This window comes from Pipistrellus kuhlii, unplaced genomic scaffold (genome assembly GCF_014108245.1).
Source record: "Pipistrellus kuhlii isolate mPipKuh1 unplaced genomic scaffold, mPipKuh1.p scaffold_m20_p_12, whole genome shotgun sequence".
Lineage (NCBI taxonomy): Eukaryota > Metazoa > Chordata > Mammalia > Chiroptera > Vespertilionidae > Pipistrellus > Pipistrellus kuhlii.
This window is the reverse complement of record NW_023425427.1, coordinates 42,314,058-42,331,333: the sequence shown is the minus strand read 5'-3', so window position 1 is coordinate 42,331,333 and position 17,276 is coordinate 42,314,058. Positions and strand designations below refer to the sequence as shown.

Genomic DNA, 17,276 nt, shown 5'->3' with positions numbered 1-17,276 from the left:
CTTAGCACGGCTAGAGCGGTGGGAGAGACTCCCACCACTGCACTGCACTGCCCTGGCCAGCCATGAGCCTGGCTTCTGGCTGAGTGGCGCTCTCCCTATGGGAGTGCACTGACATCAGGTGGCAGCTCGTGCATTGAGTGTCTGCCCTTGGTGGTCAGTGCATGTCATAGCGAGCATCCTTAGCATATCATTAGCATGTTATGCTTTGATTGGTTGAATGGACAGCTAGATGACTGGACACTTAGCATATTAGGCTTTTATTATATAGGATTCTCTGCAATGCTTCCCTTTGGTGGAGGATGCTCAGACTTCGATGTATGGGAAGATTACACAGGCCCTTGTTTCAGTGCCCTTTCTGCTGCCTCCCAACCTGGAAATCCTCATTTAGAAGGTCTGTGGTTAGGCCTAGTCACTCACCTTCATTGTAACAACAAATCTAGAAAGATTGTGAGTGCCCTGGACATTATTGGGGAAGATAAGCAACATCCCTTAAAACATTTTTCTTTTTTTTAATATTTTGCTCATAATTACAAAGTCAGAGGTAATCTATTCCAGATGATTTTCATTTATAGGTCATGGAAAGAATTTTTTCTTCTTCATATTGTTTGCTACATTGTCTCGTAAAACGCTAAACATTTTTCATATGTGATTTCCTATGATTTGGGTCGAAATATTAAATAGAAACAGATAGTTAATCTTCACTTCTACATACATTATACTGGTTGGTTCTCTTAATTTGTACTTACATGATTGTTTTAATGTTACAGAGATAATGATCATACAGAGATAATGATCATTCCCATTTTTCAAACTTTAGGCTTATATTTCAGAAGCTAAACAAGAAATTGTGGTCATACTAATGTTGAAAAGTTACAGAACAATTGAACATTTCCCACATTGAATGTTTTACATATTATTTCCCTCTATAAAATATGTGATTTATGGGTAAATTTATGTCTCTATGAAAGTATAAATTCACATTTCTGTGGGTCTTATTCTTGGTCTTATCTTAATATCTTTTAAGCCACATGTTGTAAAAGTTAGAGTGGGAAGAAAAATATTTAAAGTATAGGGCTTCTTTTGGTTATGAAAGAAATGTTTTTATTAGGAGAAAGAGCTCCCAGGCTCTATATACAAATATTCATAAGTACTTAATACAATGATGGGGTCATTATTCAGGACATCGTTGTTTATTAATCATGGGTTTTCATTTTAGTCAACTACCAGCTAGAATGCATAGAGAAAGTATGCATTCACAATTGGATTACACTTCTGTTTTGAATTTTGGTAGAAAATTGTGGCTCCCTTACCCTCTAATTGATGCTGTGACTTGGTCTGGACTTATATAAGACAAAGTCTTCCTAACCAAAATTGTGCTCTGATGGGGGATAACTTTGCTTAAAGAAATGTTTTTCGAAGTATTGGCTTGACCTATGAAAGAGAAACTTCTTTTTAAATCATTCATAGATCTAGAAAGCAAGATTGTTAATTTCCTATAGTGAGGGCTGTGTCTGTGTACGCTTAGCAGTACTGGCATTCAGAATAAGAGACTAACTGCTATTTTAGGAGCATTTGGTTAAATCGTGGGGGAAAATGAATAACTATCATTTTTATCATTTCACAGCATGCTTTAGGTCAGTACGGAGCATTAAAGAAAACAGCTAACGAGTCTGTCTTTCCTTTTCTGTCTTCTACAGTCATCTCAACTCGAACTCCACCTCCACCCTCACCGTTGCCATTTCCAACACAAGCTATTCTCCCTCCAGCCCCATCGAGCTACTTTTCTCATCCAACAATCAGATATCCTCCCCACCTGAATCCTCAGGATACTCTGAAGAACTATGTACCTTCTTATGACCCATCCAGTCCGCAAACCAGCCAGGTAAAAATGAGAGAGAAACTAAGATTAGAGCCTAAGGGAGATGGAGCAGGTGTGAGAGATGGCGCTTAACCCAGGCAGTTCTGTCTGGCAGAACAACAAGCTTTTGCCATCCGTCTTCGGGAAGTGTTTTGGTGATGCAATGTGTTTTTATTTAAAGGTGGCTGAATGACAGGTAGGAAGTGTGTTGCCCCCGAGGAGCACATTTGTGAAGGTGTTTTTGGTCTGGTGTTTTGGGATTTTTATTGACTGAAGAGAAAGCTTATGCAGAAAGTCCATTGACAAAAAAAAAAAAAAAAAAAAAAAAAAAAGTTCTGAGCGGGAGTTCACACCTCTGAAATACCTGGTTTGACAAAGAGACAAAACGCTTATTCCAGGCAGGAGCAAGGTATGCGCTAAAATAAACACACACAAAAGAACTTACAGTTGTATTCATAGACTAACTATTAGGTATTAAAATAAGCTTTGGTAATGTAAACATTCTCCGTGTTTGATGACTACTTGAATATTCTTTGCACAGACACGACTGCATTTAATAATGAGTGACATTACCAGAAGTGTCTTTTTTTTTTTTTTTTTTTGTAAACATTGTGCAGTGGTTTTAGGGATTCATTGTATGAGTGTAGTGACTCATGTGCCTTCCTCACTTCCTAAACATGTGGTTTCTTCTGTGAGCAGTCACTCCATAGAAATTTGGTATAAGAACGTTTTCCACAGTCAAGTAAACAGTCTTTGTGCCAAAGCTGGGTCTGTCAATAATCATCATGTCCCAAGTCTGTCATGCGATTCTGATCGTAGGATCCGGTGTTTAGCTTTGCTGCTGAAGACTCCTTAGTATACCTTTTAATGCTCTGAGGGATTCGTAAGCATCCTGTTAGTAATGCTTAAATATCCTGTTCAAATCTTAAAATGCCACTACGTAGTATGTGCATATTGATTTATATTTAACAAAGAAAGATCTAAGAAATAATCTTTAGACTTCATGTAATGGTTAAAAAAGAAGCAAAATGTCCCTTTCTGAATGTTTTATTTTGAATAACAACATGACTAGCACCATGGGGATGACTTAAAAAGTTACCTGTCCTTTATCTCCATTGATTAATAATACTAAGCTGAGTATACTATTTCTCACATTTTGAATTTGAAGTTAAACTATTTGTATTTAGAAGAAGATGTCCAAATCTTGTGGCACTTTTAATGGCAGTCATACTACTTACTAAGCAACACAGTGGGATCTTAGTATACTAGTTCAGAAATACAATTTGCTGTGAGAGCATGGATCCCAAGTCTTAGTTCCATAGAGCCTTCTGCCAGACTCAGCTGGGAACAGTACACACAAGGTCTGATTTTAATTTGTGTAGAATTTCCATGAATAACAAAGTCTAATTAAGACATCCATTAAAAGTCCTTAACGTTAATTCAGTGTGGAAAATCTTAGAGTTCCATTGGATTTTTTTTTTTAACTGATGTCTTAATTAGGTGCTGTTACGGGAAAATTATGCAAATTAAAATCAGGCCCTTTGTGTCACGCATTTCTTTAATTATTCAGTGCTTGTTTTACGTATATTTCAATTTCTTTATAAGTTGAGAGTGCGTATTAGGTGATAATCTGCCTATATTGTTCTCAGTGTTTCTTCATATTTTCAAGGTAAAGATCCAGCTTCTAAGAGAAGCATCTTACTCTCATCTCAATTAACAACAACAACAAAAAAACCCTCTCAGGATTTTGTATAATAGGAGCAGTGGACTAAGTAGGATAATCCTTTCCTAATGCTGTTCAAGTTCATCTTCAGATGAGATGTCTTTTCATATCTACAGTATGAAAGTTCATCTATTAGTGGCGTTAAAAGAGGAGCTTTCTAGTCTAGCTTCATCGGTTTGAACTAGTAGAAGACTGAAAAGAAATAACCCTCTCATTCTTCTGACCCGAAGTTTTAGAAAGTTGACTGTGTTGGCTTGGGAATTCTTTCTTTGTCAGGTTTACTATTATTTTTAAATGACACGTCTGTCGGTTCCTGTCGATTGAACTTCAGTAGACAGAGCTTGCAGAACGGGCAAGGTGATGTGCTCTGTCACAGCCTTCCCTTGACCTTATTGCCACTCTCCTGTCCCGTGCTCTCAGGTAGGTACTGCCCAGCGGTGCTGGTGAGCACAATATCTGCAAATGCTTTTTACCACTGAAAGGACCAGCAGTGATACTTTGAGACTGTATAGAAAGGGAGGAGATAGAGAAAGCAGGCCTTTGCAGTGTTCAGAATATCAGAAGTAGACAGTCTGCTTTAGAAACAAACTTTTCCCTGTGAAAGGAAAAATGCGTTTTTACCATAAACAGTAGATTTTTTTTTTGAAGAGACATTTTATCTGCTTTGATGTTTAACTCCACTTCAAAACCAATTAATTTACTTTCCAAAATAGACTCTTGATATTAACCTTTGTAGCTCTAAAAATGGAAAAGAAAAAAAAAAGTACTTGTTCACCTGCAGGCACTGAGTATCTTGTAGTACTGCACTGATTTTTAAGATGCTCTGTCCTCCCCATATCAATATGGGGATTCATTACATTGCTGCTGCAACCAATTAGAGTGAGACAATCACGCTATTTAATGGAATATTTTAAATAAAATTAGTTTAAATATATAAGTCTCATAGGCTTTCATAGGGAGAAACTCTGGTCAGTTTTCCTGACACAAAGTTAAATACTTAAAATTATTCGTGATGAATAGTCAGGATATTTGAGTTCATTTTCTTTATGGAATAAATAACATGGCCTCTGAGGAACCTGACCGGAGCTCTGGCTCATGTCTCAATGAGTTCCAATATTTAAATATTATGAGCTAGTCCTCTTTTTCTCGAAAATGTCTACTTGTAACTTATGTGCAGGTATTTAGATAAATATTCTGCTTCATTGCTTTCTTGCTTTTAGCAGTGCAGATTATTAGGATTAACCATTTGTAGAGAATACCCTCAAAGCAAATTGTTATGTACACTATGCCATGGAGAATTCCAACACGAATGTTAATTAAAAACAGTATTCTCTGTCTAGAAAAATACATCCAAGTATTTCTTCAAGCAGTGTACCTTTAGAATTTTGTCTTCTACCCAGATACTATTTTTGTACCCAGGGCTAAAGCACAGATAATAATATCTTTTCTGTCATTGCCCTAGGGATTTTCTCAGTTCATTCCCACATCTGTCAACAATACATGTTTTGTGTAACTCTCCATGCCCAACAATGGAAGAGTAACTCAAATAACAGAGTATATTTGGTTAACCCCTCTGCTTGACTTTAGCACATTTTCATTTACTATGGAAATCTTTTATTTGGAGGTATAAGGCCAGACCTAACTCAACATTTTATATCATTGTATGGATCTGGAATTTTAAATGCTCTAAATATCATTCTACCTGCTTATATTTGTAAATCATCAAAGTTGAGTGGAGATCCTAGAATCTAAATTGCCTGGTGTGTGTATGTGTGTGTCTGTGTGTAACTGTGTGTGAGCAAGAACTAGGGATTTTGAATGCAGAAGAATGGGTCTTGACTATACATGATAGAAATTACTCAGTTTGATGTGTGTGATAGCCTAGATATTCTTGTCTTCCTTGTATCAGTGATATTATTATTGAGGTGAAAATTGTGTCCTGAAAGCCCAAACTGATTCAGTGTAGAAGATGAGGGGCAGAGAAGTGCTGGTTCTAATTTGCACTAGCTCAGTAAGGCCTTCCATTTCTGCCTTGGGCTAACCATTGAAGTCTTCACTGGAGCTTCCGGGACTACTAAATGAAGGTCAGTTCTACTTGGCTCTTGGGAGTGTTGTAAAGACAGTTCACCTACATAAAGCAAGTGCTTTGAAGGCGAAGACTTTCTTTTAAATGCTGCTGCTTCGTATTACTACTAACCATTGACCGACCTCTCGGATGCAGAGTTGGAGAGCGTGCGTGGCGATTACACAACGGTGTGCAAGGCCCGCTCGGCCGAGTGTGCTGAGTGTCGTTGTAGGACGCCATGACTGCCTTTTGGATTGTTTCACCCGGCATTCTGTTTTTGTTTTGTAGCCTAACAGCAGTGGTCAAGTGGTAGGGAAAGTGCCTGGCCATTTCACTCCTGTCTTGGCACCCTCTCCCCATCCCAGTGCAGTGCGACCTGTGACCCTGACCATGACAGATACTAAACCCATCACTACATCCACTGAAGGTGAGGCAGCTTCACCTACAGCAACCAGTAAGTATTATGGTAGGAAATGAGAAATGTCCATCAGAGGCACCATTGGATACCTGATCCAAGGTGGGAAATACGGCAACTTTTCCAGCTACCCAACCGGATGGAGATTTCTCATTTACATGGAACCAGCAGGCATGTATGTGGCGTGGCAATCGCACGCTCTCTCCTTTCAAATTTAAGCCAGTGCCTCAGATTTGAAAAGGGAGAAGCTTAATTGTTTGAGTAAATGGCTATAACAAACAAACAAACAAACAAGAATAAGTCATGCCTGCTTGTTCAAGGTTTACATTGAAAATGCACTGATAACATAAGGCAGGATTTTCTATCACCCAAAGAGAGACTAGATGAGTGTTACTCATTGGAGCATTCCTATAGTAACCAAGCCCCTTCACACGGCAGACTGAACCAGTGCCTCTGTAAGATAATTGCACGTTTGCATCACTATAGGTTATGTCATTGTGAGAAATGTTTCACACACTGTTAGGTCCCGAAAACATCTCAAAGCTTCGAATTAAGCACATGTAAGCTACCCGCGCTTTCTTTGCCCTCAACAACAACAACAACCACAACAAAATTAAAATTTTGAAATCTATCATAATACATCAGGTATAAGTTTTTTAGCAGGCTCTTCACATTTTAAATGTCAGAAAGTTAGCCAGTGAGCTTACATAGCATATACCAGTAGCTCAAATGATTCCTTTGCTTCTTTGCATGGAATACTCATAACTACACAAGGAATTATTGCACAGTTTTTCAATTGGCTTTCTCCAGACTGGCAGCTTTCTAGACTTGGAGTTGCTGTGCACACATTGGTAGAATGGAAGGGATAAAGTTCCCGTCAGGAGGAATCAGCAAGTTCCTCATCCGTTACACATGCCGTATCTTAAATTCAGAGCTTCTTTCCTAGAACAGGAAAGTCCCCATGCTCTGGGAATTCCTGTGTGACATTACAGAGCCACTAGCGGCACCACTGGCTCTTTCTTCTTCTGCCATTGGAAAACCTTTTCTTTTTTAATGGTTTCTGAAACCTAGGAAGGACCCTACAAGAAAATTGGATAATACTTTAGAGTCACCAGTGAATTCAGCATTTCTTTCTCAAAATTCATGAGGCCTCAGACACTAATAAGTTCATAGAGGCAATTTTTCAGGCACTTTTTCATAATCCCCATCAATAATAATTAAATGCTTAGTAACTGGTTTGCTGGTAGAGAATCCTCCACTAGTAAACCCTTTCCAGAATGTACAGAAGGCTCAGTTTTCTTTTGTTCTGAAGGTTAGCTGTGTACAGTATAGTCACTAGAATAATACATCCAGATTTTAAAAGTGGATGCTTTGGCCTCTTTGAACAAACAGGCCAGAATTTAAATAAACAAAAATGGAAAACAAATATTTTTGTAAAAGCACTTGGAAGAATATCACAGGATATAAATGATCAAAACTAAGTTCCAGAAACTTCTGGTACCTACTCATACCAGAGTAGGTATTATTAATATTATTGATATTAATAGATGAGATTCCAGGAGCATTCAGACCCAAATGATGGCAGCTCACTTAGGGGAGTACAGTCAATCTGTTTGTTAATTGATTGTTCTTGTACTCACATACAGATTGATAAAAAAAAAAAAATCTGATTTGACTAATAAAAAATTACAGAATATTCAAAAGGCCCCACCAGTCTATTTTGCACTCTTGCATTGAAGAAGTAGAGTGTGATATTTTTCTTTCTTAGAAATAAATTGTAACTCCAGCTTCCCAGGCACCACTCACCATGAGAAATTGGTCATTGAATTGATAATTCAATCCAGTTAAAGGTAACACAGAGGACAAGGAAACCTTCTCATGGCTGAAAAGAACCCGGAGCACAGGCTGGTGAGGCATGGCTGACCCACTGTGCGCCGATCCAGAGACCTGCATCCTCACTAGGGGTCACTGGCTTCATATGGCTGCCCTCACATGGGCTCTTTATCCAGGAATAATTGAAAGGTGAATTGTGATCATCTTCACTATTCAAAAAGTTGACCTAAAAATGCCTGAATAGATCAAATTCTGCAATCCTTCTAATGAACATGGCAGAATGAAATATATTGGTGTGTTTTTTTAAAGCCTTATAAAAAGGAATGTCTGGAATCCTCATTAATCTGATGGTTTTAAACCAAACATCTTAGTTTTTTCCAGACCTATAAATGTAATATAAATGGTGAAAATTTAGTTGTTCTTCTGTTCAGCCTGACAGGGAGCAATGGGATGGCTAGAGATACATCAGTTCTTTCTTTGTGTAAAAGAAACAAAAATATTTAGGAATAGGCAGATTGTTTTTTTAGGGACAATTTACTCTATACCCAATAGCACCTGTACAAAGACTATTGCAAGGCGAGACTTAAAATTTGAGGAGTATTCGCCATATGAATTTATTATTTGGTGGCCATGTATTTACAAGTTGCCATCAATTCCAGTCACAAGAAACAGACTTGTTGTGCTTATGGAAAATAGAGAATTAAAACACACACACATTTCTATCAAACTTAAGATCATTTTCACCTTAAATGACACCCTGAGCTAATTCCTTCTATATGATATAATAAAAACAGTCTTCTCCACATTAGTAATGGTAGAGTTTCTTTTTAGTGAGACTTATAAGACATTTTTCTTCTCATATCACAAGCACACCTGCTTGCATCCAATCATTAAAAGCTCCCACTCATTCCTGACAGATTTTTCAGTCTGCTTTTACATTTAGAATCAGTGATCAGCATCGATCATCCCATTATTAGACAATCAATACCTGGGGAAAAGGCCCTCCTAAACAAAGAGCCCCCTGTTCAGCCAGTCCTTGGTTCTCTCGCAAGACTAGATGGGGCACGTACATGTGAGATGCCCATGCTGAACCAGGGGATACCATTTACCGTATTTTCCGGCGTATAAGACGACCCCCCTAATTTTACAGTTAAAACATAGGTTTAGGCCTATATTCGCTGTATAAGACTACCCCCCACTTCCGAGGCAACACCAGTTCTTTTTTTAATAGACCGCCTCTCTGACTGGCCAATCTGAGCAGGCTTTTTTTAGTTTCAAAAGTCGTCTTATACACCGGAAAATACGGTATTGGATAGATTTTTGGGGCAGGGGATAAAATAATTGCTTGAGAGGCCAGCTCCCATCTCCTGTATGTCACTTAGTGTTCTCTCAGACAAAAGAGAAGAGAGACAGAGACATCTCTTTTTTTTTTTTTTTTTTGGTTGCAAGTCCCACTCCTCTGGGTTTCTTGTACATGGACAGGGTGTTCGTTCTGCTAGTTCACCATTTTTATCTTTGTTTTTGTTCTTCCTTAATCAGCCTACACAGCCTCAGGCACATCTCAAGCCAATCGATATGTGGGACTAAGCCCAAGAGACCCATCCTTCCTACATCAGCAACAGGTGGGCAAGTTTCCCCCAGGTGTGATGGTGTAGCCATGCTTCCGCATTGGTGCTTTTCTCCACGCTCTCTCCGATCTGGACTCAGGACGGGGCTCCCGGGGCTTCTGAGAAAGAAATTGATCCTTTCACTTTCCAAATCATTTTCTCATTCATCCTTTGTTTCTTGCCTCTCGGAACAGGGTTTCTCAAATTGGCTCAACACCCTTTTCATCCCTGTAAGAATAACAGTATTTCAGGCAAATGGTAGTTTCCTTAGTCTTTACTGGCTGATGAGAAGGCACTAGCCTATGGTCTCTAAAGATAACATTTAAAAACTGATTCAAAAGCCAATTAGAGTCGAAGTAGTACACAATTTGTGTTTTCGAGCCCTTTCATATTTTCCAGATGTTTTGCAGTCCCTCCCCCCAATTTTGGCATTTTAGTCCAAGAAGATGAGTTATGAAGCTAAAATCTCAGGCGACACATCATTCCTATTTTAATAGGTTTAAATTGGTTTACTGATTTCAGATGTTATAAAACACTTCTTTTTTTCCCCCTTGCTTTCTTACATCATTTATGTTTCAAGTAGCATTTTAAATTTCACATCTCATTAATGCTGTAAATTTAATGCAAATGAAGTGTTTACCCAGACTATGAAAATATACAGCCAGGATTAATGGTGGCTTATAAACAAATTAGCCACAATCAAAAAGCATGGACCATACCCACACAGACATCCCACGATTCTAGTTATAGGATAACGGAAATCATTCTAACCACTTCAGAATTAAAATATATTTTATGATGCATATGTTTGCTGCGCTCAAGTTTTTGATAGCGGAGCAGTTTGAAATTAACGGTGTACAAAATATTACGTAGGGAAAAGTGGGCCATAAATGATAAGCTGATACTAACTAGCCTAGTCTTCGTGTATAAGTTGTATGTGCACACGTATGAGTTTTTACATACGTAGGAAGACTGCACAGAAACTCATTCTGGTTCCTTTTGATCTAGACCTGTCCACGTAGCTTCTGCTTATCATGCCTGACTTCACTTTGCTTCTGTGGCATTCCCAAGACCTGCCCAGTTGCAGACTAAGGTGCCAGACTGCATATTAAAGGTCACCCCATGCAGAGTTCAGAGAAAATCATAAAGATGATAGCTTATTTAAGATACTTGATGTTTTGCCAGGTTTAAAAAAAAAAAAAAAAAAAAAAGCAAAACAAAACAAAACAAAAGAGTGAGGACTAACTGAAAACATCTGTACACAGTTATGAAAATACCAAGTAATAATTAGTGGTTTTGCCAGCCATTGGCTTTCCAACATCATTCTCTGGAATGCTGCTTTTTTTCACCTCCAGAATTGCTATAATATGAAATGTGTTTTAATTACTATAATATGGTTCTATTTGACAAATGTATATGTTCATTATGGTTTTTTTTTTAAATGCAGGGTTTATAGGTTTAAAACTTGTTCTTTAAAAAATCATTCCACATATTTTCAGAAATATTTTTGTCATGGGATTTGCATTATTCTTTATTACACATCTCTAATTTCCAGTTAATTTTTAATTCAGAGGAATGTGCCTCCATTATTTAAACCTTTGGCCCTAAACACATTTAGAATATTATAATCAATTCCATGTACTTAGAAACAATCTTCCCCTCCCCCTGCCCTAACCTATTGGAAGTTTTAATTCTTTTATCATTTATGATTAACATTGGAGCCTCTTGTAATTATAATCAAAAGTTCATTATATATATATGTTACAGCTCCTTTCACATATACAAGGATAAATCAAGAATACTTAGCATGAAAACATGAGTCTTAATGTAGAGCACATTTTAATTGAATATATATATATATATATATATATATATATATATATGAGTTCCAGAACTTTTTTCATCAAAGACCACCAACTTGTTATTTAAGAGGAAGTGTCAAGTAAGACCCTTTACAATATAAGTATGATTTGTCTGATCAACTGTGGTTGGTATCTATGGAATATGTAATGTGTTGATCCTTGGAAGAAAAAAACGATATAAGCTTCAATTATAAGCTAAAACTATAATGTTCAATTTTATATACCATGCAGACAGGTAATCTGTTCTCTATTTATTGAAGGAGCTAGTGCTTTTTGGATTGACGAAGCTCAATATACCAAATTCGCATGAGCTACAATTTTGAGGCATGAAGAAAATGGATGTATATGCCTTTAATACTATACATGTATATTATTAAATGAAGGCTCCAGTTAAAATGCTTATTATTTTTATCCTTTCAAATTTGAAAAGAATCAGAGATGAATTTTATGTTTACTATCCAGGAACAAGAGAGTCAAAAATAGTCTAAATGACTTCAGTAGAGTAAAGGTTATTCTCTTCTACAGGAGAAATGAGATTGATTTACTGTGTCCTTTCATTACTTTACAAAGATTTAAAAGAGACCACTCTTCTAGCAGCAGGTTCTAAATGCATTTGGTTTAAAGTACTCAATGATGAATGAAAAGGAAAATCAAGGGGTACATGAAATAAAGGTAATCAATCATTTTATATTAGCTAAGAGAAATTCAAAATTAGAAAGGCAATGGTTTTAGTCTGAGAGGGTTCTTTTAAACATTCCGCATAGCCTTTAGTATACATGACCTCTTAAAAATAAATACTGTCACCAGGTACATTCTTCAGTTCATTGGCAGCTGCTTTTTAAAGATTTATCCTTTTAGATTATGAAAAGTATTGATGTGCATTGTCGAGTGCTATTTTTTTTCTTAGAAAATAACTTTAATATTCCCTACATAAATTAGAGCTAACAATAAATTTTAAATTGCTGAATAATGTTGGCTATCATAAACAATATTTCCACAAAATGACACTGACACAGAGCTTTCAGTGTAGTCATTGCATATTGATGTTCTTAAGTTGAGATGGAAAAATATTAAAATGAACCCCATATTCCACTTACAGGAGTAATACATTCATATTTGGGAATCTGAATACTAAAAGTATATGCTTTTATTCCCATTAACTGGGCACCCATACAGCTGCTATTAGGAATTATACATCTTTGATAATGGTCATTACTGACTAACAGTGGTTGCTAACTGCCTTGAAAAACTAGTTTTTTGTGGGGTTTTTTTTTCCTGACCCAGGAATTTCACCAATCACTGTAAATGTGATATTTCATTTGAACCTAAAAAATAAAATCACATAATCATAAAAAATATTTCAAAGAAGATAAATGGAAACAAGTTCATAATTTGACATAAAAACCAGTGCTAATTGGTCATAATAATAAGCTCATGCCAGCTGATTGGGGCTTTAAAATGTTCTGTTATCTTTTACCACAATTTTGAGTATTGTTCAAGGTCTGGAACTAGACTGTCTTTAGCGTGATTGGCTTAGTTCACACATTCCCTGTTGGCATGTGGGGAATTAAATCCAGGACTTCAATTGGAGCTTCCTTCTTCCTTAACTTTCCTGTTGGAAGGTGGTGTGGTGGCTTGAAAAACCCTTGGGTCCTGCTTTGGCAAACGGAACTCTTGAGTCTCTGCTGAGAAATGTCTTTTATGATTTGGAACTTTTTCAGGCGTGTCCAGGGCTCCTCCCTGACATAACTTCACAGAAGTTTAGGAGGATGCAGTGCTTCCTGTCCTACTACAGTTCACGCACGCACGCACTGTGAACATTCACTGTGACAGGCAGCAAAGGAGCTCCATTTCCCAAGTTCCGTCTCTGAGAAAAGGGGGACTAGATAGCAGAGTGATGGATGTTGTTTAGAAAAATACAGCAATTCTTTTATAACCCAGTCTAACACTCTTAGCACAAATGGTGAATATGAGACAACTTCCTTGAATTAGCACCAATGCCTTATCTGGTCAATCTCATAAAAATTTTGCTTAATTGCCAGATCTCTTTCTTGGCTGTCGGAGAGTTTGGTAATATATGAGGGTCTAATTAACCTGATTATCCACATTATATTTAAGCATAAGGCCATAATAAAAATATAAAGCTTTGCTATTATTCATCAATATGACATATAAAAAAACCTTATTGCGAGTTGGATATACAAGTGTGTGGCTAAGAAGCTTCTTGTTGGGAAGTCAAAGATTACTGTTTGAACCAGCTATTGAAGTGCATGTTAACCTTCGATACAGAGGTATCTATGGAGGTTACTTTGGCCTTCCCTAAGTGAGACATCAAAATCAAGTAAACTCTAGTTTATAAGGCTTATTTTATAATCTCAAAATTATAAGCTCTTGACTCTTAGACACTACTTCTCATTAGAGCTAATGACCGAATGGCCTGATAACTCAGGCCTTTGCGTTCCTGATCACAATTGCATGGATTTCCATGGTGCCTGAGCTTCAGCATTTATATCTCTTGCATGACTACATAATGCTACTATCCCAATTTCAATTACTGGCCTACCTTATAGCAAAATATGTTGGACACTTTTCTTGATATAATTTTGAAACTGGAATTTGAAAGTACTTTTTGTCCCACTGAAAATTTCTGTTACACCAAATGGCCCTTTAAATAAATTGCCCCTGTAGGATTTTTTAAAAAAATTAATATATTAGTTAGAACATAATATTTATCCTGGCAAATGAAATGGCAAAGCCAAAGTTAGGTACATGTAAACCACTGAAAGGTAGTTTGGTTATTTTTATGAGAGGCAAGCAATTGAAAGGACTCAAGTGGACTATCAACAAACGTTTCAATAAAGTCAGGAAGCAGGCTATCAACACTCGGGCTGTTCTTATTGTGTCTGTTATCATAATTGACAGCTTGACGCAAAACCCTATCATATGACTTCTGGGTAGGTATGTAAATGGATAAGAGGTCACTTTTCACATATGCTGGTTGGGAAGGAAACACATTTAAAGGAAGTTTCAGTCAAAATAATGGCTATGCAAATGTTTAGTTTTTTGGCTAGTTCTTAAATTAAACACACACACACACACACACACACACGCACACGCACACGCACACACATACACACATACACCCCTTCTATGGTCTGTCTTTTATCATTCATTCATTTATTCAATTACTTTCCTGGTTATCAAAGGCTAATATCTCAAAAAACTATTCTAATGTAGACATAAAATTGTATTCCCTGAAATCTTACAATTCAGTCCACAAAATCACCAGGGAAAAGTGATCTTCTTTTCTGAAAATATTAACTTTACAAGAGCTAAGTTGAATCAGGGGAGTAGAGGAAATTGTGAAGATTTTAATTATAGACAGTGTAGCTTTAAATATCCTTGGGCTGCACATGAAGGATATAGTAGGAAAAGAACAATGACAGGCGAACTGGTGTCCTGGTGAGAACCAGTCTAGGGATCAAGAGGTTGGTCCAGAGGAGAACAAAGAATGTCTAACCTTAGACAGATCCTTAAACCTTGCTGTCTTCTATCCTTATTTTGAAAAGGAAAATGAAGAAGTTGAACTACCCAATCTTCAAGTTCCCTTGAAATCGTAAGCATTACGAGTTAAAATAGCTTCCATCTAAAAATGGAGCCTCTCACTTTCTAATACTTATGATTTTGGGCCAGTAATGTTTATTTAGTTCGTGGACTATGCAGATCCATTTAACTTAATTCTACCATGCTCATGAAATTAAACATCAAGAAGCATGGGTTCCAGAAACTGACATTAGAAGTATCTTTAATAATTTCATTAACCAATGTCACACCAATAAGTTCAATAAAAAAAAAAAAAAGAGTAACTTTAAATAACCAGGATAACCTTGAATATCTTACTATTTTTTTAAAAAAAGTGTTACCCAGCCAGTGTTGCTCAGTGGTTGAGTGTTGACCTATGAACCATGAATTCACAGTTTGATTCCTTGCCAGGGCACATGCCCGGGTTTCAGGCTTGAGCCCTAGTAGGGGGCAGCCAATCAGTGATTCTCATCATTGATGTTTCTATCTCCCTTTCCCTTCCTCTCTGAAATCAATAAAAATATATTTTAAGAAAATAAGTGTTATGTGTCCCACATATAACTAATTTCATTCTGACCGTTTTGCTTGTTGCATTCAGAGGCCTTTTTATTTGCTCTGTAGCAGGGAATTAATAACAGTGATCAATTAAAGTCTACTAATCTGAGTTAAGAGGAAAGTATGAATATTGGAATATTAATCTTTTAAAGTACCCCCAAAGCACCTTTCCTCTCCTCCCCTCAAAAATCTGTTTCCTTGAGGCTCTTTGGAGAAATAGACCTCAGAGACCTTTTAAGATATTCCCTTGAGGTCACTGTAAACTTTAAAAAAAAAAAAAAAGTGTAAAGGTAAATTTGCCTGTGTTGATGATGCTGTTTACAGTTTAATGGTTTATTAGTTCAACTGAGAGCTGTTGTCATCAAGAGGGACTGTTTGTGCATCAGGCTGTTTGCTGAGTCTAGCAAAGGAGAAGGTTTTGCTTACCTTCTTTCTTTTGTTCCCAAAGCTAATTGCTAAGCAGTTACCAAAAGCCCCTGTTCAAAACAATAGAGGTCCTCATTTTAAGAAACCAATTCCTATGTGAAATTCAAGCAATATTGATTCTTCATGGCTATAATCTAGCTGCATGTTTGATAGTCGTGTAGAAAAGGATAATGACCCGAATCGTAGGGGACTCCCCTGATGCAGTGTTAAAAGGGAAACTCCAGGGACCCCATCCTTATTTTTCTGAAACACTCTCCTTCGAGTTGGGAGTGGGGAGAGGAGCAGGGTTCTCATCGCAGAAACTATGGAGTTTGTCCCAGGAACACACGCAGGGGACCTTTACCCTTCTCTCTTGGTATTTGGTCTCTTCCAACTCCACCCCTTTCCTCCGGTCTCTTTCCAAGGAGGATCTTCCTGATTTCATCATTGGTTTGCTTTTGGAATTCTGGGCATAAATGGTTTTATTTTAAAATTGACCTTAATTTTTTCAACAATGTAATTTCATGCTAGTGGGTATGCACAAACTAAAGAATTAAGATATTTATATGAGTGGACAGGCATTTCTGCAAGGATATGCATATGATGAGGTGTGTCAGAGGATCTATATTGTTACAAAAATAAGAGTTGCTACCTCCCACATATCCAAACACAAAACTTTGACAGAGTAAATTTTTAAACTAATGTGCACCTGGTGCTTTAAGTTTTGTTACTAGTAGGGAGAGAATAGTTCCTTATGTTTTTGAGGGAAAATACTTGAAAAAAAATTAGGAGTATTATTGAATCATATATCACACAAAATTAGAGTTTTAAAATTTAATTAACATGAGTTGATATATAAACTACATAACACTGACTCTTACAAGATAGAAACCGAGGAATCACTATACCAATATCAAATAACATCACCTATTATCTTAAACTTATTTAAAGCCTAATGTAAAATTCTCTTTTACATTAGGCTTTAAATGTTAGGAATACTGAAGTATACTAATACCAAGATTATTTTATGTGTCACAATAAGATGCTTAGACATACTTATTATCATAATATTAGCATTTTATCACCTAGAATTTATTCAGAATTTGCCCAATCAGTGCTATCTTGGTCAAACTAGATGCTTAGGAATTGATTTTATTAGGAATTAGTGTCATGGAAATCTTCAGTAAAGAGATGGTTTTTATTTTAATTATTTGTTTCTCCTACCTATGCAGTCACCTTTAAATTTTCACTTTATCAGGAGGTTTACTAATTCAGTGGTACTTTATGCAAATTTAATTAATAATTAATACATTTTTTAAAAAGCTTGGAGAGGCTCCTTTTCAAACAAACCAATATAAATTTTAACATATA

At 36.7% G+C, this 17,276-nt stretch overlaps 1 protein-coding gene across 15 annotated transcripts in view; it reads left to right on the top strand.

Annotated features, from left to right (window-relative positions):
- The window catches only part of NFIB (nuclear factor I B), a 221,980-nt gene that overhangs the window by 186,484 nt on the left and 18,220 nt on the right, over positions 1–17,276 (top strand). For 4 of the 15 annotated variants that reach the window (XM_036434081.2, XM_036434076.2, XM_036434078.2 and 1 more), the window contains exons 8-10: positions 1,698–1,882; positions 5,935–6,100; positions 9,434–9,516. In XM_036434081.2, coding sequence (XP_036289974.1) covers positions 1,698–1,882; positions 5,935–6,100; positions 9,434–9,516 — 434 coding nt within the window. The remainder of the gene's footprint in view (positions 1–1,697; positions 1,883–5,934; positions 6,101–9,433; positions 9,517–17,276) is intronic. The other 11 variants (XM_036434077.2, XM_036434082.2, XM_036434083.2 and 8 more) reach the window with 4 other exon arrangements.